Source organism: Punica granatum, chromosome 6 (assembly GCF_007655135.1).
Source record: "Punica granatum isolate Tunisia-2019 chromosome 6, ASM765513v2, whole genome shotgun sequence".
Lineage (NCBI taxonomy): Eukaryota > Viridiplantae > Streptophyta > Magnoliopsida > Myrtales > Lythraceae > Punica > Punica granatum.
The window spans coordinates 12,059,284-12,084,612 of record NC_045132.1 but is presented as its reverse complement, the minus strand read 5'-3'; the positions used below and the strand labels follow the sequence as shown (position 1 = coordinate 12,084,612).

The 25,329-nt window shown below is 34.0% G+C and overlaps 2 protein-coding genes across 3 annotated transcripts; both read left to right on the top strand.

The window, feature by feature from the left end:
- The first annotated feature begins 203 nt into the window (after positions 1–203).
- LOC116211021 (F-box/kelch-repeat protein OR23) lies at positions 204–6,012 on the top strand. Its single transcript, XM_031545209.1, has 2 exons — positions 204–1,245; positions 5,355–6,012. The coding sequence occupies exons 1-2, from the start codon at positions 266–268 to the stop codon at positions 5,644–5,646; spliced, it is 1,272 nt and encodes a 423-aa protein (XP_031401069.1). The 5' UTR covers positions 204–265; the 3' UTR covers positions 5,647–6,012.
- A 1,572-nt stretch (positions 6,013–7,584) lies between these two features.
- On the top strand, positions 7,585–25,077 carry LOC116210095 (myosin-9). 2 transcript variants are annotated; one of them, XR_004157417.1, is made up of 27 exons: positions 7,585–7,748; positions 8,213–8,341; positions 8,529–8,672; positions 8,783–8,928; positions 9,208–9,364; positions 9,540–9,598; positions 9,689–9,848; positions 9,935–10,084; positions 11,665–11,801; positions 11,899–12,045; positions 12,997–13,098; positions 14,272–14,329; positions 14,410–14,511; positions 18,392–18,429; positions 19,263–19,389; positions 19,479–19,649; positions 19,815–19,946; positions 20,046–20,155; positions 20,266–20,326; positions 20,398–20,575; positions 20,841–21,046; positions 21,114–21,227; positions 23,160–23,255; positions 23,365–23,592; positions 23,766–23,905; positions 24,009–24,257; positions 24,848–25,077. XR_004157417.1 is itself a non-coding variant. In XM_031543906.1 (27 exons), the coding sequence occupies exons 1-27, from the start codon at positions 7,746–7,748 to the stop codon at positions 24,898–24,900; spliced, it is 3,387 nt and encodes a 1,128-aa protein (XP_031399766.1). In that variant the 5' UTR covers positions 7,585–7,745; the 3' UTR covers positions 24,901–25,077. The 2 variants fall into 2 exon arrangements, 1 of the variants encoding a protein (XP_031399766.1); XM_031543906.1 differs by having other exon boundaries at positions 24,019–24,257.
- The last annotated feature ends 252 nt before the right edge of the window (positions 25,078–25,329 follow it).

Genomic DNA, 25,329 nt, shown 5'->3' with positions numbered 1-25,329 from the left:
TAACTGGTTGACGAAAGGGTTAATATAATATACGTTTAATCGGTCAAGTTAAAGGTGATGTACAATATTACTTGAGATTAGATTCAATGGAATATCGGTTTTTGAAGGCACAAATTATTAAGAATACTCTTTAAAATAAAGTCAAAATTATTAAGAATACTCTTTTAAATAAAGCCAGCATAGAGCACCGGGGCGGTTGCATAAGAATTTCACTTCTTTCATTTTATTTGACCCACGGAACAGAACTGAACTGAACAGAACGGATATGTCATCCCCAACACGAACTCGTCCGTCGTCTTCGTCGTCTTCAACAACGAGCGAAACCCTAACCCAGCTGATTCCAGGCCTCCCCAACGATCTCGGGGCTCTGATCCTCTCCTTCATCCCTTACTCCCACCACGCCCGCCTCAAGCTCACCTGCAAGCCCTGGCGCCTCTTCTTCTCCTCTAAATCCCTCATCTGCCTCCGCTCCCGGAACCCCAAGTCCCGCTCCCACCTCCTCTGCATCTTCCCCGGCGATCCTTCCATTGCTTCTCCCTACCTCTTCGACCCCCACTGCCTCGCCTGGTGCCCTCTCCCACCTCTCCCCCCCGACCCTCACGTCTACGGCCTATGCAATTTCACCTCCATCTCCATCGGCCCCCACTTGTACGTCCTCGGTGGTTCCCACTTCGATGCCCGCTCCTTCCCCCTCGACCGGCCTTCCCCCTCCTCCTCGACCTTCCGTTTCGATTTCTTCACCAACAGGTGGGACCGCCTCGCCCCTATGATCTCCCCTCGTGGGAGCTTCGCCTGTGCGGTGGTCCCTCACCCTGACCAGATTCTGGTCGCCGGTGGGGGCTCCCGCCACACCATGTTCGGAGCGGCTGGGAGCAAGATGAGTTCCGTAGAGAGGTACGACATCAAGAAGGATGAGTGGGTGGCCTTGGACGGGTTGCCGAGGTTTAGAGCGGGCTGCGTGGGCTTCTTAGTGGGGAGTGGGGAGCAGAGGGAGTTTCTGGTGATGGGTGGGTACGGGCAGTCGAGATCCATATCCGGGGTGTTTCCGGTGGATGAGTATTACAGGGATGCGGTGGTGCTCGAGTTGAATGTACATGATGGCTGTGGTGGCGGGAAATGGAGGGAGGTCGGGAATATGTGGCAAGAAGGGGAGAGGAGGAGGCTGGGAAAGACGGTTGTTGTCGAGGACGATGATGCGGGTGGAGTCCCTATGATTTTCATGTTTGACGAGAATGACATCTTCAGGTAAGTGGAGCTCCACTTCGAGATTCTGAATATGAAGCATTTGTTCATTTTTTGAGCTGGCTTTTCTGACTGTGAATGGTAGACTGACTTAGCATACACGGTTGTAGTTCATATGACAGCATAACTTCTCATTATCAGCATTTATTGGACGTTATAATCTGAAGTGCATCCATTATCCGTCTATTCAGTTTAAATATGGATCTTTGGCATATTTCTGATTCTTCGGTTTATCTATTTTAATGCTCGCATTTCAAGCCATTTCATGTGCTATTAGTCACTTCAGAAGAACAGAAAAATAGTTGAGTGATTTCTATTTCGAAACTAATATGAATGAAGAAATTATTAACAGCCAAAACAACTCTTGGACGAGGACTCCAGATATAAAGGTCAAACTTTGTTAAAGAATAAGATTTTGAAGATTGAAAAATGAGGACTTTAGTTCTATGCATCAGAAATAAGGAAAATTTGAAGATACCTTAGAGTTGAGATAGATTTGTATTCTTCCTTTGGAAGAATCTAACTATTTCAGATTGGTAAATAGATAAGGAACAAAACTTGCTCTTTGTACATCGTCTTTCCGATGTTGCTTTTCAACAAAAGAATAAAAGAAAAGGAAAGATTAAGAAAAAAGGGAGGGAATCTTGAAGAGTGATAAGTCTCATGCAGTACCGGCTGAATGGGAATGCAGCTCTGTTATGTAAAGTTTCATAACATAGCAGAAAGATAGTTTGCTTCTTTGCACATACAATGCCAATAGATAATTCTCAGGCATGCACCCTCTTTGGTGAGCTTCCTGCCCAAAGAAGCTCTATAGTAGTAGAAAGCATTAAACTAGGCGTTCAGTCTTCTAAGCAGAGCATCTTTTTTACGAGTACAGGCATCATTGAACGATAACATAGAATTCCATTGTCTTTGACGAGCTCTTGATGATTATACCATTTGCTTTATTATTAGATAAATCTTTTCTTTCCATACAGATATAAGCAAAGCGCACAAGGAAGCTAGACAAATTGGAAAACATTATTAGGAGGTTATTATTGATAATTATACCTTCTCTTTAACTTCTCAAATGATTTATGTTTTTGGGGAAACTGAAACAATCCATGCGATTCCTAATTGAGGGTTTTCTATTCTAGTGTTCTTTTTGTGGAATAAAGAAGAAAATGTAAGTTTTTGAGAGGGGGATGGTGGCAAGGGGGACGGAGGAGCAGGGAGACTGCCCTCAAGGATATCTCTAGGTCTTCTGTGCTCGGGGAGCTGATGCATATATTGAAAGAAAATTGACATACATATTCATATAAGAAAATACTGTTCTTGGAATGATTCAGATTTGTTTGGTTTCAAATTTTGGCCATTTACCATGTTATATCGGTGAGCAAAGGATTAGATCGGATTTCTTAAAACTCTAGTCTGTTTTTCTGTTTCCAGATATCGCTGCAACTTGAATTGGGTGAATCTTATGCATTAGGTATGATTCTCTTAGGATCTTATCATGTTGAAATCTCATTTAATCTGATCAGTGAAGAAAAGGATACAGATTCTAATTTGAGCAATAGACGATGAATTTGTATGTGCATGATGACATCACAAATGTCTGGTTGAAGAGGGAGAGGGAGGGAGGGAGATAGATTTATAAGATTAAATAATCTTGTGAATGACTATGATCAATTTGCCATATATGACTGGTTCTGAAAGGCCATGGTGAATCTCTTTCTATCTAGTGAGTGAAACTTATCGTTATTTTTAGTTGTGTTTTATCCTTGCAATTTGAGGATAAGTCTGGCATAAATAATTATGGAGCCGCAGTGTGTTGCTTAGCTCATGTATTATGTTTGAAATCATTCAGTACGGCATCTTCTTGTGAAAGTTTTTGTTATTTTTCGTGTCTCCCAATGAGATTTCTTGTTGATGTGTTCATAGGTTTCTTAATGCTTGGATTTAGTGAAAACAACACCTGATGCTTGGTTTCCAGGAGGTTTCCTCCTGAGGCGGTGTATGTTCACAATTCTTAAAGAGCTTAGAGTTGACTAGTAGAAGCAAATGTGAAGTCTACAAGGGAAAGTAGAACCGGTTTGAAAATTCTATGAAAAGAAATGATAATAAGACTGCCCCTAGTGATAAGTATCAACACTGCCAGGGTTACAAGATCTTTGTAATCCTAACCCTAATAAACTAACGTAAAGAATCACATGCTAATGAAATGTACTTAAACCCATAAAACCTTAACAGACTGTATTAATTAGCCCGAGCTTTACTGGTAAAAAAATATGCTAGAAATATAATAAAACAAAATCTAATAAAACTGCTGGCTTATCAAATGCTCTGTTATCATAAAGGCTTTTTCTGCTTCTCCAAAATAGGAAATTCAGAATCAGTGCTTGCAATAATGATGTTTAATCTCTGTAGAACTCATGTAAAACCTGAATTGGAACTTTCCGCAATTGATTATATCTTTTCAGATTTGTTGTTCTGCGCTTGTTTATGACTTAAATCTTTTGTCTTGACCCCAGTTTATATGTTCTGTGGGCTAGTGTTTCTGGTTTGAGGTTCACTAGCAATGGAGTGAACTAGCGTTAGGCTATCTTCCTGTTGATGTCCTATTGAAGCTGCTTCTATGACTTAAGAATGTAGTAATTACTTATGCAAGTTCTATGATGGCTAATTTTAACTGGTAAAAGAGAGGCTATTGCTTGTTTAATGATGTAATCATTATTTAAAATATCAAATAAAAAGAGAGTCCAGCTGGTATTCTATAATCATGGTAACATACATCTTTTCCTTTTGAATTGTTGATTGTATTTGACTATACACCATTTTCTAGGTGTAAAACAGTGAGTAATTGTTGAAACCAAGTGAAAGATAATCATTTGATGTTCTCTAGATGGTTTTTTGTTATAATTTATTGACACCTTCTCTGTTTGCCTTTGATTTGCATTAGCATGCCGTTTGTATTCATTTGAATGTTCTCTGACTTTATGAACCTGTTTGCTTGTGTTGATTCTGGATACACATCCAAGTGGGGGTAGGAAGGCATTTCGCTTTTGAATTTGAGTTCCTAAATTTACTTTTCATCATCTTAAGAACCAAACAATGTACATGGAAAATGATTATTTCAAAATGAGTGCATACTTTACCTTGTTATATTTGAGTATACACCTATGTGTTGGTCCTCTTTTTTCTCTTAAAGCAAGGGGAGTGTTTTAAGGTCAGTAGATAGGGTACTTATGATTCTTCAAATAATGGCTTTATCTGAAGTTCACTTGTTGCTGCGGCCAGTTTCTTGTTCTGTGCTAGGATATCCAGAACATGATTAGGTTCAGTTTTAAACTGCAGTAAAAAATGAGTTCTGATTGATTTCGAAGGGCCATTAATTGAGATGGTTTGATGGCTTTTCATTAGTTAGTAGCCGTTAGAAAGGAATTTGCATGCTTTCCAAAGGCTTTGGAGTTTTTCAAAACGATGGGGTAATAGGGAAATTCGAGTTATAGGAGAGCAGATTAATATTGGAGTCAAGTTTTTGTGAGATCACAGGGCTCGACAATCTCAGTCATGAAACTTGCTCCTTGCATCGTCTGCAGATTTCTTATTCCTGAGTGGGCCTTTCAATTTGATATTGCTGATGGAAAAGACTATTCCTTCAAGAATATTGCAAGGCATTCTTATAGTAAAATGTCCTTTGAAATTAGATAGCCGTCTCGTAGATTACTTTTGGGACTGTCAACAGGAGACATGGCTTTAAAGAAGTTTAGTAGTGGTCTAGTCTCTTGTATTCTGTTGTCTGCGCTTGAAGTTGCTAGATTGTTGTTAAGAGGGGTCTTTTGAATGTACCAAATGTTAATGCCATATCCGAAATTGCTAGATGGATATACATTTTAGCTAGAGGGTTTTTAGTGCCGCAGCTCATATTGTTTATTAAAGCTTTAACGAAGTTATAATCTTATGGATGTTACACTCGCCCATACAACTATGATGTCGGCTGTTTCTTTTCACAATTATGGTCTTTTTCAATTGTGTGTGTAGATTTGATAGATCATATTATATGGCCTATAAAGTAATATGTATATGAGTTCATTTTGCTTTTATTTTCTTCTGCTAACTGCAGTTTGCAGGTATGATATTGCATGTAATCGTTGGGAGAAGGAATCCAGTGTACCAAGAAATTCTCCCTCCAGCTCAGTGCCTGGATTTTTCGTGTTGGATGGGGAGTTGCACGTAATGACCCTTCTGAATGGACATGATTCACCAGAAACCCGCATGTTATGGCCGCTCAAGAAGGCAGGATCTCTGTTCATCCAAATCTACAATCCTCGAAGAAAGACGTGGAGATCCCTCACAACAAAGCCCCCATTTTCTGATCCTTTGGACTTCAGAAATGCTGTCATGTGCACCATTCGCTTGTGAGCAGGGTACAAACCACAGCGAGTCTGATGCAAGGGACGCTATATCTTGTGTTAATAGTGCCCCCGTTGATGTACAGGTTATTTTATACGCACATGGGTCTCAGTGATAATCTTAGCATGTCACTGTGGTTGCTATAGTGTAGCAAAAGCTGTGTTGAGGATAATGAAGTAAACTTAAGCTGGTGCAGCAGTAATCATTCTTTCACCTTTTCCTGTGTATGATTCATTCGTATGGTCAACGAAAGAGCATTCCGCAACTCGAGATTGGTGTTTCTGCAAGTCTGATGCTCGCAGTGAGGTTCTGGATGACTATTTTTGGGTAAAATGAATATTGCTATATTTGCCGATAGTGGTCTAAATAAAATGATTTCTATGTGTGTATAATATCATTTGTCTCTAAAACATTAGTATCCATGTTCTGTTGCCGTCATCGCCCTCCTCTCCACACTTATTGGCCCCATTACTTTATTGCAATGCGTTAAGTTATCACAATATCCGTCCCACGGTCTTTCTCGCGTGGTTCTTCTCTCCTAAATTAATTACCAGCGCATTGTATTGTCTGTGTTTATAATTATAAGCTTAAGTGGACCCAAGTTTTTAATCTATGTAAGCTTCACCACAATGATCTCATGTTAATTTGACATCCCACCGATGTCCGGGATCAAGATTAGGATGTGAATCATCCATATTGATGGATGGGTTTATATATTATCCAGCCCATAGAGAGCTCTGTATCTCCTAACGACCTAGTTACAGAGACCAGTATTCATGTAAAACATTTTACATTTATACACTTACATATGTATATATAGTAATATATTTATGTCCATCAAAAGGGGAGTAATGCAGTGACACACGCAAATTCGATACATAGTGGGATTATCCGTGTCTCTTTATTAATTATTTAGGATTTATCTTTTATTATATTAGGCACCATGAGCCTCTTTTATAACCGAAAAAGTAGCGTATTAAGAGAAATGAGTAGGTTTATTGAGGTGGGGAAGGGAGACCTATTTTTCTTTTGCAGAAAAAAAGGTAATTAATAAAATTAATTTTGTTTTATCAGTTGTGAATGATATATCTATTTATATGATTTTTAATGCGTAACCAAGTTATAGGAAAAAAAATACATTTCAAGATGCCTCTATAATTATCGAGTAGATTTTTCATTTTTGAGGAAGAATATTAATAATTAATTAAAATATGACTAATGTGGATCAATTGAAAACAATTCGTTGAATTTGATCCAACTAAAACATTTGGTAAAATTCATCTAATAACTAAAAGGACACTAAATATAGAATTAAGGGTTTACTAATCGAGCTTAGATAGTGCGGTCGGTGGTCCACCAATAATCTAATCTGTATATGTATTGATTCTAATGGATCCCTAATTATATAGACAAATTGAGCGGATGATTAACTAAGTGAATTTCCCCATTTAAAAGAAAGGTCCGTCGATCTGGTATAAGAATAAACAAAATAAAGGGGTGAAGAAGTTTCATTGATGAGCATCACATTCGGGAACTTAATTCTGAATCACCAACCCGTGCCACATCTCTAATATCGGTTTCTCTATCATAAATTTTAACAAGGGGAAGACAAAATGACAAGAAAAATAACTGGAAAATATTTTGAACAAATAGAAAGAAAAGAATTAGAGAAAATACAGTTCAATTTCAAAGGAATTAAAGATTAATGATCTGAAATGATTTTTAAGGTGCCATGTGGTAGATCAAAAGTGGAAGACGGAGAGAGAGAGAGAGAGAGAGAGAGAGAGAGAGTGAGGGATTGTAGGAGACGAGAACCGCAAGAACTTCACAAAAGGTGGCGACATTTTGTGAGTAATTGAAGAATGTCATTTGCCTGATCTCAAAAAAAAAAATAAATAAATAAATTGTAACGTACTTAGCTTGGAAACTAAGGTTGTTCCAGAGAAACCAAAACCAAAGCCCCGATTTCCTCTTAACGAAATTGTTCTCTGATCACTTGTTATTGTGGCAGAGCATGATCTGGATTCGGAATTTATCCGATCGATCACTGTTATGCCCATCTAGAGAAGATCCATCAATGTAGTTTGGAAGTTCTTATTCTCGCAAATATGGTGCGTGAACTTTTGGTAAAATTTCTTTTTATCTTTACTTTGGTAGCCAATTGATCTGCTCTGCACTCTTGTGATTCCCGATTGTATTTTTTTTTCTTCTCTTTTGCCCTTTATGGTTGATCGAGACAGAATGTACGTGCTGGGGATGTTATAATTAATACGGCTTATATGTAATGCTTCTTTTCGTACTTTCTGTTATGTGGATTAGAGATTGCTGATCCGATTTCGGCGAAACTTTGTCATATATTAAAACGTAATTAATCACGACCATGCATATATTTTTGTTACTTACATAACTTTATCGGCGGTATCCTCTGAGATTCCAATGGATCTTGGACCAAGGACGTTGCCGGCAGCCATGGGTTCCTACGGCCAGGTCCTTGGCTGCCCCAAAGGCCACCTACGACGGGAAACACTTTCCTACTTGTTCGAGTTTACTGATAAAAGCTTTACTGCTTGGACAGGGCTTACCGACAAACATTGCAATTGGTTCTCGTGTGTGGGTTGAAGATTCAACAGTCGCCTGGATAGATGGGGAAGTGTTAAATATTAAGAATGAAGAAGCTGAAATCGAAACAAGTAATGGAAAGACGGTAAGTAAATATTTACATTCGGGTAGATGGAGAAATGTTAAACATTTGAAATAGATAGAAAGGGAAAATAAAGCGCAATGGGAATCCCACCGTTCAGAGTCGAAAACAGGCCTTCTTGGTCCCAGGTTGGGAGCAACCTGTGGCCGTGCAATATTGCCCACCTAATTCTTATCATCATAATGTTTAGGTTGTTGCCAATCTGTCAAGACTATGCCTGATGGACGTGGACGTCCCTGAAGATGGAGTCGATGACATGACGACACTCTCCTATTTAGACGAGCCCGGTGTATTACATAACCTGGCCACTCGATTTCAGTTAAATAAAATATATGTAAGATCAAAACCTTCCGTGGAGTTCGCACCTTAATTCACTCAGTACGTTTATGCGTATCCGTGGTTTTTTTTTTTTTTTTTATCATAATTTGCTAACATTGATGGCAGACCTACACAGGGAACGTTCTCATTGCTGTCAATCCATTCCAAAGATTAACAAGCTTATGTGATGCCCATCTCATGGAACGATATAAAGGAGCCGAACTCGGACGAATGAGCCCTCATGTTTTTGCCATCGCGGATATTTCTTATAGGTAAAACTAGAAATTGCTACTCCTTAACATTTCTCTTTTCATCTATATGTATGTATTTTGTAGATCAAACTGAGAGGTAATTTCGAGGATATAACGCAGTGACGCACTCTTTCGCCTGGTAATGAAGAGGTCCCGGATTCAATATCGTGGGACTATACATGCCATTCTATTAGTTATCAATTATGATTTTTTTTGTTGTACTAGGTCCGTAAGCCTCCTATATAACTGAAAAAAGAAAAAAGAAAGAGAGAGGTTTCACGAAACTTAATTAATCAACAGGGCAATGATTGATGAGAGAAGAAGCAACTCAATTTTGGTGAGCGGTGAAAGTGGGGCGGGCAAGACCGAAACCACCAAGTTGATCATGCAATACCTAGCCTTCCTAGGTGGGCATAGCTTTGCGGAAGGGCGTACGGTTGAGCAACAAATATTAGAAGTAAGTTGTTGAATTGTGCAGTCCATTTCTTACTTTAAGGATTTCGATCCCGTAGGCCGAATGCAGAAAAGTACATTCCAGTGATTAATTAGTAGTCACCTCTGCAAATTCAATATGTTATAGCTTTGTGTAGTGAAACTAAGGTTCTGATGGAGTGATACTTTTCTAAGTGCAGTCCAATCCTGTCCTTGAAGCATTTGGGAATGCAAAGACCGTGAGAAACAATAATTCCAGGTTTGTGTTTCTTAAGGTTATCTCGTCGGAAAAAATACCTGTTGTGTGTCTCTTCTTTATAGGAACTTCTTTTTTGAACACATTTTGCAGCCGCTTTGGTAAATTTGTCGAAATCCAGTTTGATAATCATGGAAGAATATCCGGGGCAGCGATACGAACTTATCTTCTGGAGAGATCTCGTGTTTGTCAAATTTCAGACCGGGAGCGCAATTACCATTGCTTCTACCTCCTTTGTTCAGCCCCTGCCGAGGTTTTCTTAATTCCACACTTGTTCATTTAACCATTTGTGAGGATCTTATATGACTTCTCATTGAAGATTAACTTGTCTGTGATCAGGAAATTGAAGCATACAAATTGGGAGATCCGAGATCATTTCATTATCTCAATCAGTCAAGCTGCTACGAGCTAGATGACGTGAATGACGCTCAGGAGTACCTCGCCACAAGAAGAGCTATGGATGTAGTTGGCATAAATGAAAATGACCAGGTCAAGCATCATCTTTTGATTACCTAACCTTAGTAAATGTTTTGGCATGTTGTTCATATAATTATAAAATAGTAATTATTGGTTGAGAAAAGAAGTTAAATTATATAAATATGTATATAAAGAGAAAATGCATGCCTATATTAGGCGTATTTCCAAGAAAATTGGATAATATCACAAGATAGCAAAAGAGGTAAATTCTATAATATATATTTTTTGGGTGAACGAAATTGTGAAAGATATTTTTCTTGTAATTGCGGGGATCAAGTATTAAAGGTTACTCATCCTCTCAACAAGTGCATCTGTTGAGATTTGAACTCATATTCTCCTCCTAGGAGTTGAGGTTACTATTTTAATCAACAGCTTGGTAAATTCTATAATATATTAACAAGTTTCATATCAACATCTATCTATGAACCATTCTTTAAAATTTAATAATAAGAAGAAAGGCAAATAGTTTCAATTCCATTTTTGTTAACAATGAAATTATATATGTACCAAATTTAATAAAAATGCAATGTCATCATGTTTTTAAAGAGTAAACTATCAAATAGTGCTCAAATGTTTAAATTGCCATTATACTTTAATTCCAAAAAAAATTTACCATCAAAATGATCTAACATTCTCGATTCCATATACAAAAGGTTTCGGACGTCAATTTAGTTAATGGAATTGTCAGGAGGCTGATATGGCTCTGGGAACCTTGAATACTAATTAGTGACTAGTGACACGTGTTAAAAAGACTCACTTTTGAGTCAGCGACAATTAAGATGGATATCATTAAAAGCTAAAATTTTGGATATTGGCAGTAACACATCAGCTAGCAACTCCATAAAATTGCTAATACATTAAAATTTTAAAAACAGCCCCTAGAGTTTGCTTACTGTTTAAAGGATATGACTACCAAGAGAAAATCTCATGTTTAAATCACTTCCTGAAAGTCATGTAGGACAATACTTCTTATTAGGCCACCTGTACGGCCTGTGACCGGACTTACCTATCCCGTGAGTTTGCAAGGTGCTTAGGTGAATAGTAATTAGTCAGGCGAAACGTGAACATCCTCGTTATTAAAAGAAAAATTAAAAACATATAGTTTTTCTATAGTATAATAATGATCGACTCATTAAAGGAAACTCCCATATAATATATCATTGGATGGATACAATTAACTTTATAGCTTATTTGGATTGTGGGATGAATAAAACCCTAAAACCCTTCATAACCATCCAGACTCCACAACCAAACAGGCAGTTAAAGTAAGAGACGATTACTATATATAGTAAAGAAAATAAGTAGGAACCGAGACCATTTTCAATATATAGTGTAGTTATACATTATTTAGTGTCATTCCTCTATGCACAAGTATCGTACATTTATGCATAAAATTGTTCAATTGTCAATGCTGATTTAAACAAGCCTGGAACCTAATAGGAGAAATAAACTCTTCTATCACTTGGTCCAATCACCTCTTGGGAAGATCTGTTCTCTCTCTCTCTCTCTCTCTCTCTCTCTCTCTCTCTCTCACATTAACTGGGATATGTACCAAAAAGTTGATTTCTAATAGAAATGATACTTTTCTTCAGGAAGCAATTTTTCGAGTTGTAGCTGCCATCCTTCACCTTGGGAACATAGACTTTGCTAAGGGAGAGGAGATAGACACTTCAGTTATAAGAGATGAACGGTCCATGTTCCATCTTGAGATGACTGCAAGACTTCTCATGTACATGAACTTATTTTATGTGGATGATTAGTTTTCTTGATAAGTACTTCTTTTAGCCCAAAAAAAAAAAATCACTTGCATTGTTATATCTATATAGGTGTGAGTCTCATGCACTGGAAGATGCATTATGTAAGAGGGTCATGATCACCCCAGAAGAGATTATTAAAAGAAGTCTTGATCCATTGGGTGCCACAATTAGCCGGGACGGTTTGGCCAAGACCATATACTCTCGTTTATTCGATTGGTAAGGATCCATTTATATCTATCAATTAATATCTTCAAGACTCTTTCCATAATTTCATGCATTATATCCTTAAGACTAGTTTTTTTGCCCATGCATTGCATGGACTCGTGTTCATATATATATATATATATATCATTTTCACTATAATTATTTACATTTTCAAATATCAATTTTCTTATAAAAAATGATAATAACTTTTAATTGTAACATCCTTATTTTTATTTTCATTAGTTAGCGTTACCTTGAGTCAATAAGTATTGTGAAAACTTTTATTAGTAAAATTCTTTTCCAACGGACTATAGTCTTGAAATATATATCCCATTAGATATCAATATATACTTCTCAATATAACTCATTAGTAAAGTATACATTTATACCAATGATTTATAAATCTGTTAGTATAGGCTCTCTATACCAACACTTTGTCTTCTGGTGGTACAGATTTCCGTTGGTATATGTCATTATTTTTATAGTGCATCTAATTAAATATTTCTTTGTTAATACATTTTAATTGTCACTTATTTTTCTAAATTGGAACTTTTCTGTCACGCATTTTTAAATATAAAATTTTACGTCAGTTTCATTTTAATTATTTAGTTTTTATTTCATGAGTCCGTAGATTATAATAATTTTACCCTTATAATAATAGAAATTAAGTTAACATCTAATTAAATATTTATTTATTAGTACACTTAATTGTCACTTATTTTTTAAGTTAGACCTTTTCCATTAAGCAAAGAAAATATTGGGTTTTCATAATTCTACTTCACTTGATTAGATCAATTTTCTTAATTTTTTCATATATTATTTTAAAGATTTTTTTCTCTTAATGAGAGAGTATTTATTACTATAAGAATCAATTTTACTTTTATATATGGATTGATTATATACCCGTCTTGTCATGTATAATCTCTCTTGCCATATATCGGGCATAATCATGTATTTTAACAGGTTGGTGGATAAGATAAATCACTCCATCGGACAAGATTCTAATTCTCGATTTCTAATTGGGGTCCTCGACATTTACGGGTTTGAGAGCTTCAAGTCCAATAGGTAAGGGTGAATGTATTAGCCCATGTCATTATATCTTATTTACATGCTTCATCCGCTCTAATCAATCCTCCACATTATTAAACCTACCAAGGTATATATATTTCTCCATAGTCCATATACAAAAAGACCGTTTGGAAACTTATGTTTGAAGCCAAAAGTTCACCGCCTAAGTATTTGTTCCACACACTACTACAATATTTTTCTTGACAATTATTTATTGCTCCAAATGTATATTTGAATTTCTAAAAACAATTTGAGTTTTTTGCCTCCCAGAATTAAGAAAAATGCAATTTTTTTCTCATAAACCTTTATTTTAATTGTACTTTTTTGAATTTCTAATCGTAAGCCAAGTAATCTTTGAATTTTAATACTATTAAAGCATAATGAAAATTTACACTAGGCTCGTGGTCTCCCTTTAAAAAAAGTAATGAAGACTATACGATAACACCGACATAAACATAATCTTAGCTTACTTTTGGTTTCTCGCATCACCTATATATCCACTGTATAAAATTTCCTTTTAAATAAGATATCAACATAGGAGAAACTTTTTATACTAATATCCAATTTGAGCTTAAGCATGCAATTTCAACAGCTTAACAAAGTGATTCTCAAAAACAAAATAGCGTATAGAAATGTTTATGCTGAAAGCATAAGCTTCATATTACATCAGTATATATAATTTTGCTGGTATTTGACAAATTAAGTGCTTAAAAATAAAAACATAATCAGTTAAAGAAAGAAATGTATAGAGGAAAGGAATGATAAGAATGATATAATGTTTTGTGAGGAGAAGAAGCAATAATAAGTGAAAAAATAATTTATTTCACTAAGTTAAATTTTTCTGACTTAGTAAGTGGTGTTTAACTTAATGATTAAGTAAATAAGACAATATCTTTCATCTATTTATTTTTCCATATAACTAACTCATAACTAACTTTTAAATACTTATTTAATTAAGCTGTAATTAAATCCCATCTTCCTCTCACATTGTCTTTGGCATGTGATTTGATAGGCTTCTTTCACTTTCTAATTTCTTAGTACTTATTCAAGTTCATCAAATGTAAATTTTTCATAAGTGATTTTAAAATCTTGTGGCACTAAAATAGAGCTAACCTTTAATTCCAGATGTAATTTTTTTCCTAATTATTATCATTTGCTTATTATATGCAGTTTTGAGCAATTTTGCATAAACTACACAAATGAGAAGTTGCAACAACATTTCAACCAGGTACATTAAGTTATAATTGAACTCTTTTATTGTTCAACCTACTCTACCAAGTCTGACTTTGATCCAGTTGTACGCTGTAGCATGTTTTCAAGATGGAGCAGGACGAGTATACAAAAGAAGGCATTGATTGGAGTTATGTCAATTTTATTGATAATCAGGATATCTTAGATCTAATTGAGAAGGTATTATTCAATAACATATGTTTTTGTGTATTTTTATTGCAATTAATTAGTAATAAAGTGTTTCACTGAAGATATATTATAAGAGAAATCTTTATAGCTGTAAGAAAAATGTAACATTCTCTCCTTTTTCTCCAAAATTAATTTTTTGAAGAGACTAGAAAATACTGTAATCAATTAGAAATAAATAACTTCTATATTTTTTTATGTCTTCGATAAATAATTTCGACTATTGTAATTTTTTATTTATTTATATTTTTTTGCCTTTTTACCATATATGTGCATATTATTGCCTCAATTATTTTGAAGTATAAAACTTTTTGTTCATTTGTCCCTCTTTAACTTATAGTTTTATTATTTTCGGTTACAATGAAGGCCCATGGATCAAGCACAAAGAAACATAAATCCTAATAATTAATAGAGGGGCACAAGTAATCCACCAAGGAGCGTGCACTACTGTGCTACAATCTCTTAGTTATAATTTTATTATTTTGAAGGGATAATGCTGTGTTGATTGCCCTTTAGTTTCTATAATACTGTTGAAATAAATGCAGTGATGCTTTATGATAATTAAATAAGAAATTTATATATATATAGTTGTAACCAATGCATTAAATAAGAGTAGAAAAGAAAAGGTCAAAATAACATAAGGATAAAGTAGTAAAATCCTTACAAATTCATATGCATATATTATATAAGGAAAATATTATAAAAAAGTATTTAATCATTTATTATCATATTGTTAACAAACAAATATATTCATCATTTTAAGAAGTAATTAATCATTTATACTTATATAAACTTAAAATTAATTTTAGAAAAAATTTAAAAATTATGGCTTATCTTATAGAACTTAATTAAGTAAAACTCTTATCCAAGTGACTCAGTTATTTTATCTAAAAGTGTTCAAATTTATAAAATTTAGTATATAGAATATCAATTATAATAAAGGCGCACAAGCAAATAATGAATTTTAAAAGTTTTGATAGACTATAAGGTTTTTAATCTTTCATAAAATAAAATTAGCGATCTTATCTAAAACTTTTCAAATTTTAGATTAATTTTTCCAAGATATTAATTTGATAATTGCAATGATATATACATTACATGAATTTCTTACTTCAAAACTTTTGATATATATTTAATATATACTATTCTATTACAAGTTTGAATTTATTGCATAACTTTTTACATGCTGATATAAATTATAAAATTTAAACCAATTGTTTTTTTTCATATTTAAACTTTTATAATAAAATTTTCTTTATAAAATCCGTGCAATGCACAGGTCCAGTAAACCGGTTTTCTATATAAAATAGATAGCATCACAAGGTTTTCCTTCCGATCTAAGTATGTTGGATGTTTTCTTTTTCCATTATCTTCCATAGAGAACTAAACTGTTGAAAAATTCATATATTTGAAAAATTGCTCCGAAATAGAAAATGACTAGATCTAGATGTGAAATGATATTACCTTGTGTAATATTCTTTTTTATGAATCACTTGTGCTATATTCTTAAGATATATGAATGTTAAATTGCTAAAATTGGCCGCAAAATTGAAAATAAAATTGAATTACTTTTATGTTAGTTGCCTTTATTTATAGTTGCGGATAATTAAAATTAAATATATGTTATTTATTTATATGATCCTCATAAATTTCTTAGAATGGATTATATTATTTTAACTTTTCTTATCTTATTTAATGCCCTCATTTTGTGGTACTGTTCTATCATGCACTACCACATACATAAGCTTAGAGGAAAATTCTATACTACCTTTGGGTCAATTTGGGATAGGAATACCCTGCTAATGTGACCTAATAAAAAGACATGCATGTGACAAGGGAGTTCAAAAGTAACTGTAACAATTTTAAATTTTTTAAAAAATAGCCTTAACAATTTTAAAAATTGAATATAGAAAGGACAAGGGCTGAGGGATGATAGGTCTCCCAGCTAGCCTCCGGCATAAAGTGGGAGGAAGAGGGCATATCGCAAAGGGGGCGCCCCCTCTAACCAACGATCGCGCAAGCAAGGTCGTCCGAGGAATAAGAGGTCCCTGACGACATCTTCTACGGAGGGGCTGTAATCGAAGAAGGAGCCCCCCAGTCCCTCATCCCATTTTCTTCCTTTTTTTTATCAAAAGAATATAATTAATCCTTTAAAATTTTCTCTTTCCGTTTATTATTTAATATTTTTATAATAATTTATATGAAAAATATTTGCTCTAGCAAAAAATATAATCCGTGGACCAACCCCCAAGTACATACTTAAGTGGTTAGGACGTGGGTACACTTTGTGAGTAGTTCACAAGGTCATAAGTTCGAATCCTCCTAGCGTGCGTAACTCTTGATGAGGCCACCCACACATGTGCTTGTACATGGACTTACCTGGATCCTAAGCCTTGTGGGGTGTTCACGGACCCAGAGAAAATAAATTACTTGTTATAAAAAAAAAATTTGCTCGACCAAAATGAAAAAGCAATTGATTGTTAGGGTTTATTTTACAAATCAGACCCCATTAGAGTTTTTGTGTAAAAAAGTAACTAACTTTTGAAATTTTTTTTTTGGTTACGTAGAATTAGTTTTTCTTTAGATTACGAGAGAGGTTGGTCCAATAAATGAAAATAGAAAGCCTAACTAATAAAACAGTAGAAATAATTTCATCAGGACAATCAGATCCGAAACCTCTAACTTACTAAATGAGGATGTGTACTAGTACACTATACTCTCATTCTCATATAAAATCAGTTTAATTTTGTCCCTTTAGTAAAACTTTTGTTGTTTTCACTACTACTTAGCTCCTAAAAGCAGTATTCTCTTTTATTAGATTTAACCATAGTCTTTATCTAGAGAATTATGCAATTTAACTTTTTTTTGGTGAAATTATGCAATTTAACTTTAAACTAAATACATAGCCAGACAATGCAATATATTAGGTAATGACTTGTATCTGCAATAAATATATATATATTGCTATCATATCATTTTTTATAATCTTGGAGGTTGAGAGTAAATTCCAAACGAAAAATTTAAATAGAAAAATATGAGTTTATAAGAGATCGAGTTTCACCACCTATCAGCTCAAGATTTTGGGTTGGAGATGGACCAAATCGCTTATAGGACTAGTGAAATTTTACATAGAAAGGATTAGGCTTTCACGTGCCCGTGTGGACTCACACAACACCAAGTCTCTTTAATTGTCTTTTGTCAAGGGCAGCAAAGTGCGCCAGTGTTGGCCCGAGTGTAGAGTTCGTGGTCTCTTTAATTGTCTCTTTGTCGAGGGTAGCCAAAATGTGCCTATGTTGGCATAAGTGTGGAGCTTGTGGTCTCTTTAATTGTCTCTTTGTAAAGGCCTAGCTCGTAGTTAGTTATTGAGGGCAGGTTCTTCAAATCCACGTGATACTTGTAGGTGAAATGTTAGAATCACACTCTACTAGGTGAGAGCGGATATTGAAAGTTAATCCCACATAGAAAATTTGAATATAAAAACATGGATTTATTAAGAAATTGGGTTTCACAACCTACCTTCTTGAGCTTTTGGGTTGAAGATGTGCCAAAATTGCTTATAGGCCTAGTAAAATTTTACAATATTGTAAATTGAAAATAACAATACCTGCGGCCTTATAATTAATGCATCTATATATAAGGTAAATGATGAAATGATCAGAGACACACGGGGTTTATCTTCAAATTTGGACAGCTGCTATCAAGTTGATGATTATATATATTATTAGGGATATGATCCGAAAAAAGAGATATATTTGTTAAATGTATAATCATCACAATTGTAAAGATATATATTTGTTAAATGTATAATCATATATTTCAAATTTATTTTTTTTCCCGATAAATGCATATCTAAAATTTATATTTGTTGTTGCAGAAACCTGGTGGAATTATTGCTCTACTCGATGAGGCCTGGTATGTTGACTTTGTTTTCAACTATTTTAAATATAATGCTCCTTGACTATGGATTTTCATATCATAAGGATCGACCATAAATTGGCCAAAGAAATTATAGTATTTTTTTTTGTGAAAAAAAATTGGACGAATGAACAATTAATTGAGATTTTTAAAAAAAATTCCAAGTGGACGATAGTTAAAAGTCAGGAAGTTCATCATTAAGCATGAATGAAGTACTACAAAAAAAATAATTATTATATATTTTATATCAACTGTATATATACATATATTTTGTGACACCTTTACGAAGCATCTTTTTTAAAATGGATTTTTACTTAAAATGACCTATGATTTACCCATTTTGTCAAATCTATTATATGTTTTCTTTGTCAAATCTATCTCATGATTTACTTTTTGCATCAATTCTATCACGGCGTTATCTTTTCCGTCAACATTTAACGGCCGTGCTGACGTGGCACGTGGAGAGATAGTGGGCCACACTTGCCACGTGGGCGCCACGTCAGTACGGCCGTTAAATTTTGACGGAAAAAATAACGCCGTGATAGATTTGATGCAAAAAGTAAACAATGAGATAAATTTGACAAAAAAAAAGCATATGATTGATTTGACAAAATAGATAAATCATGGTCATTTTAGGTAAATTTCCCTTTTTAAAAACTCAGATCTTCACTTGACATTTGAATTGAAAACTTGGTGTCATAAGAAGAAGATGTTGAATACTTTTAGGGTTAACTTAAAATTATTACATTTTAAAATCAAAATGTTGGTATTAGACTTATTTAATGATTGTTTTTCATAGCATATTATTATGTTGTTTATTATATTTACAGCATGTTTCCGAGATCCACTCATGAAACCTTCTGTGAGAAGCTCTATCAGTCATTCAAGTCAAACAAACGATTCATCAGGCCAAAATTGACACGAACTGACTTTACGATTGTCCACTATGCAGGGGAGGTAAGTTCGTTGAAAAGAATATTATAATAATTTCTTTCTATTGTTAATGAATATAATATGATCTTACCTTATTAATCATTTATATTCAGGTCCAATATCAATCCGAGCAATTTCTGGACAAAAATAAAGATTATATTGTCGCTGAACATCAAGATTTGTTAACATCTTCAAAGTGTCCTTTTGTGGCGAGCCTTTTTCCCCCACTTGTAGAGGAGACAACAAAAACTTCAAAATTTTCAACTCTTGGTGCTCGTTTCAAGGTCACTTTTCTTTCTTCCCCATCTTAAATTTAGAATTTATACGCAGAAATCTCTTCGGATTTGAGAATTGTATTTATAGCATGTTATAACTTGTAAGGAAGTAGAATATCTGCACTTACAATTGAAATATAGTAAATGTTGATTTGTTGAACAAATTTACTGCAGCTACAATTACAACAATTGATGGATACTCTAAATTCTACAGAGCCCCACTATATTCGATGTGTGAAGCCGAATGATGAATTAAAACCTTTACTCTTTGATAACGTCAATGTGACGCAACAACTACGATCGGGTGTAAGTATTTCTATTTTTTTTGTAATCATTGCATTTTTTTGTTTATATTTCACTTATATTTGTTATTATAAAAATGTCTACATGATTCTTTTGTTGTAGGGTGTGCTTGAAGCCATTAGAATTAAATGTGCGGGATATCCTACTCACAAGTCATTTCATGAATTTGTACGTCGATTTAGTATTCTTGCACCACAAGTACACGAAGAGCCGTGAGTTCTATTATCTTTAGATTTTTTTTATATATATTTTCTACATATGTAGCATATTTAACCTCAAGAAGAATCTTTTGCCTTATGAAATTTATCTTAATATGTTAAAGTTATGACGAAAAGGAAGTGTGCAAGTTGATTTTAGACAGAGTGGGACTCACAGGCTTTCAGGTATGACCAATGATAGCAATACTTATCAATTTGTTAATCTCAATAGTGATTTTTCAGTTTATTGTTAACAGGTAGGACAAACAAAAGTGTTTTTAAGAGCTGGTCAAATGGCTGAGTTAGATTCTCGACGAGCCGAAGCACTTAGTGATTCAGCAAAGGTTATTCAACGGCAAATTAGGAGACACATGGCCCGCAAGAAATACAATACAATGCGGAAGAGTTCAATCCACGTACAGTCAATGTGGAGAGGTTTGTAGCAAAACTAAAAATGTGACTATGCTTTTTTAGATGGATAACATGTATAAATCATATTAATTAGTAGTATCTGCTTGCAAATTAATGTTATATGTACCTAGCTTTTGTTATGTACAATTTGAAATATTGCTTTTCATGTAAAAAATTTATATTTCTTTATGTCAAATAAAAAATCCTAGAAATTCATACCTTTAATTGTTTTTTATGAGTGATTTTTCATCACTTTATTGGAGTTATATTATTCATTTTTTTTTTCTAGGAAAATTGGCTTGTAAGTTGCTGGAGAAGATGAGGAAAGCTACAGCAGCTACAAAGATACAAAAGTATTCCCGTGGTTATCTAGCAAAAATAGCATATGAGAAACTCAAATTCGCAGCAATTGTATTGCAAACAGCTTCACGCACAATTGCAGCTCGAAATGATTTTATCTATAGAAGACAACGTAGAGCAGCAATCATGATCCAGGTTAACATATATCCAAATTATCCATTTTATTTATTAAGGTCAATTAATAATTTATTCTTTTATTCAGTGTTGTTGGCGTCGTCATAGAGATTACGCATACTTCAAGCAACTTAAGAAAACTTCAAAGGTCCTACAATGCAGACTTAAGGGGAAATTTGCATCCTCAAAAGCACAAAGAAAGGTAAATGTGGTTAATTATCGTTGATTTGCTCAAAATTGGTCTTTCCTTCATCATCTGTACTTGCATGAACAACACCTTTAATGCATGTTTATCATTTTAAAATAGGAAAAAGTACAAAAAAAACCCCTATGATTTGAAATTGGGACAAATTGCATCATGTGTTTTTGTTAGGGACAATTAACCCCCATGTGGTGTACTCCGTTAGACATAGGGGGTTACTAAGTTAATTTTTTTTTCATTTTCAGTCCTCAATCTTTAACATTTTAATCATTTTAGTTCTAAATCTTTTTCTTTTATCATTCCTATCCTAAGCTTTCCATTTTATTTCATTTTAGTTCTATAAAAAATTGAAAGGGAAGGAGGGGTCAGGGCGGCCAATCAGTGACTTGACCCCTCCACCGAGGTCGTTGGCATCCTCCGTGGGTGCCGGCAACCTCGGTGGGTACCGGCGACCTCAATGGAGGGGTCTGGGTTGCCGATTGGCGGCCCCAACCCCAAATAGACCGGGAACCTCCGACTCGGAGTCCTCGGTTGATTCGGGGTTGGGGCCACCAATCGGTGACCCCGACCCCTCCACCGAGGTCGCCAATGTCCTCCGTGGGTACCGGCGAGCTCGATGGAGGGGTCGAGGTCGCCAATTAGAGGCCCCGACCCCTCATTCCCTTTCGATTTTCTTTGTAGGATTAAAATGAAACAAAATGAAAAGTTAAGGGTATGAATGATAAAATAAAAAAGATTTAGAACCAAATGATTAAAAGGCTAAAGATTGAGAACTGAAAATGGAAAAAAAATTAAAGTCGTAACCCTTATGTCTAACGGAGTACACCACATGGGGCTAATTGTTCCTAACAAAAACACATTGTGCAATTTATCCCGATCTCAAATCACAATGGGGAGTTTTTGTGCTTTTCCCAATTAAAATATTATAGTATAATGGATTTTTTAAAATCTTGGAAGCTATCCGTTTCTTTTAGTTTAGATTTTAAATTATTGAATGAATAGTGGGTAAGGAGTAGCGTCGCTATATATTTTGTAATTTTTGTCATAGAATATCAATATAATATTATAGTTTTTCTCTTATATTTGAGTAAATTGTTGGGACAATAACATCATATGCTTAGATTAGGACTTTTGTTTCTATAAGAGAAGTGTCGACTAAAACAATTAGAATTTTCATAAGTTAATGAGGTGCTTGAAATGTTACTTTCTGGACTTATATTAATACTTAAAAATTCTATTTTTCTTAAGTACGTATATAATTATCAAATTATGTTTTCTTAAAATTCATAATAAAAAATAATTTGCATAGATAACAAGAGAAAGAAATTAAGAAATACAAAAAACAACTTAATTATAATAATTATGGATAGGCCAATCATATGAAAGATAAATCATAATTATTTTAAATGAATGCCATAAAATTTAGAAGAAACAACACTAACTTAAATTATTAGAACAAATAAAAAGAAATTTCTAAGCAAAAATTAATAAAAAAAGAAAAAAGAAATGATGAGAAGGTAGAAAGTATAAAATAAAATAACATAAGATATTTATATCGTTGTGTATAAGCAATCCAGAGCAACAAGGATTTTGTGCTTCAATTGTGTACGATCATGACCAAACTGCTATGTTAAACCCATGACCTAACTAAGGTAATTCAAAATTTGAAAACATGTCAACCAATTCTTTATATAATTTAAGAAAATAATGTGATCCTCTATATATATATTAGTAAAAATTGACTAGGATGATTGCTACATAATTGATTGTTTAGACGATCCTTTAGAAGGATATACATTAGCATTAACCTATAAATAATAAAATAATCCACACTTTTTTAATTTGAAATGTGTTCTCACATTTGACTCATTCAAAAAAATAGGTATATCTCTTTTTGATATATTGTTTTATTGCTAATGTTGCAATTTTTAGGCTACGGAAGAACGAAGACCAAATCAAGAACGAGAATTGCTCGATGAAAATGTGGAGGAACTTTCATCAATTTCAGAATTGAAAAGTAATTATGAGGTATTATTTATGCAATATAATAGAAAAGTTCATGCTTACATTCAAAAATAGGTTGAGGTGAGCGTGGGAACCTTGATGAGCACATAATTTGGTATTATGAATATTACAGGTACAAGCTGACACTGAAGATGCAAAGGCTCGAGAGATAGAGCGGCTACAAAATTCATTACAAGCTATGCGCGAGAAAGTTGATGAAGCAACTGCATTGCTTTTTAATGAACGAGAAATAGCACAGAAAATACTAGAAGATGCACGCCAATTGATGAATCCTGTTAAAGATTCCATTCATGATACTGAAACCATTAAGACGCTACATCTAGAAGTAGAAAATTTGAAGGTAAGTGTATCTTATTTTTGTCTACCTACCTATCTATTCTTGTTATTGGAATGTGTGTAATTATTTTTCTTTGTAACAATATTTTTTAGAGAGTTTGGCTTAGTTAACCTATACATGCACAAATATAACTCCAATATTGCTAAAATATCACTTTTTTTTTTCCTTACAAATAGAAATTGCTGCAACGGGAAAGGCAAAGAGCTGATGACATAGAAAGAAAGTACATGAAAGCTCAGGAAACGAATGAAGAACAACGTATGAAGTTAGAAGATGCCGAAAGAAAAGTCCATCAACTACAGGATTACCTGACCAGGTAGTAAACATATATTATCTTAAAATAAAAATACAGAATTTTTCCTATAAGTTACAAAATCTTTATAAGCATTATTGGTTAGCTCATGCTACATCTAATTTAGTGTGCCTCAGGATGTTATCATGCGTGTCAGACCAAATGGCAGAGTTGAAATTTATCTTGAGTACATCAAGCTCGAGTTCTATTACTAAAGACAATCAAGATGAGGGTGTTTCTTTCTTATCGGATACTTCTTCTAGCGACTCCGATTTCACTTTCCCTGCTCCAATTTCAAGTTCAGTGACTTTATCTCCATTTCAACAAGAATCTCTGCAATTGCTAGTTCAAGACATTTCAACAACAGAAATTGGAGGTGAGTTCATATTTCTATTTATAGGATATAATTACAATAATTATATTAGAAGTTCTATATATTCAAGTAGTTTGTTGATCATAGAGAGATAACAAAGTTACTTAATACCAACATATTTTAAAGTTTACAAACCAAGTATGTAATTTTGTTACATAACTGTTGATAGGATGGTTCAGCTAATCCAATTCAACAAATACAAGATTAGCTTATTTGTTAATGGAGTGTCAACATCGTCTTAAGATCGGAGTTCAAATCTTGTTGAGAGGCTAGAGGATGTAATTCTTATGAAAAGGGATCAACATAGATAATATAGTTACCTAACCTGTAAAGTGTAAAGGATTAGGGTAGACTTACACTACGGACACCTTCCAACAACTTCTAAAACTAAACTTACGTAGTCTTTCTTCAGTTTAGTAAGAATATAAATAAAAACATGGCATTAGTTAAAAGAAAGTTATATTTTTTCTTTAGTTTGACAGAATTCATTCACAAGTAGAACAAGTTTCTCATCCGTTGTATATTACATAAGGACATGTGACTGATGAGTATACCCAGTGATTCTTTCTTTTTTTCTTTGTTCATTCATACAGGATCCAAAAGTTCAGAAAGTGAAAAGGAGCGTGCATTTGATGATTTCTTTTAAAATGCCCAAGGAGTTTGATGAAGCATTTTCCCCTTGCTATTTGTGTATGAATACAAGAACTTCAATTAATGTTTGTAGAGATAAAACTTAGCTAGTTAAAAAATATATATAACAATGTATTTGCAAGTTCAAATTTTAGATGCATACTTACTATATAAGCATAAGTTGCTTTTAGAATTTGGTGATTTAAATTGTTTAGGACAAATTCAATTTAGTGGAAGTAGAAGTAAATGTTAATTACTCAATTTTTATATAATGCAGGAGAATACTCCACATTGGATTACATGTATGGCTTGTGGCTGCATTTACCAGTTCCATGGGCTTGCTGGGTGTTCATTTGGACCGTAGAATTAGTCAAGTGAAACCCGAACATATTCGTTATAAAAAAAAGGCTTACCTTGCAATCCAAAACTCTAATCACATCATTAC

Bases quoted from the DNA above. Each gene is read 5' to 3' on its own strand.
- LOC116211021 (XM_031545209.1), top strand. From the start codon at position 266: ATGTCATCCCCAACACGAACTCGTCCGTCGTCTTCGTCGTCTTCAACA. The intron at 1,246-5,354 runs GTAAGTGGAGCT...TGCAGTTTGCAG, and splicing joins GACGAGAATGACATCTTCAG to GTATGATATTGCATGTAATC.
- LOC116210095 (XM_031543906.1), top strand. The intron at 13,099-14,271 runs GTAAGGGTGAAT...TATTATATGCAG, and splicing joins GAGAGCTTCAAGTCCAATAG to TTTTGAGCAATTTTGCATAA. The intron at 20,576-20,840 runs GTTTGTAGCAAA...TTTTTTTTCTAG, and splicing joins CGTACAGTCAATGTGGAGAG to GAAAATTGGCTTGTAAGTTG.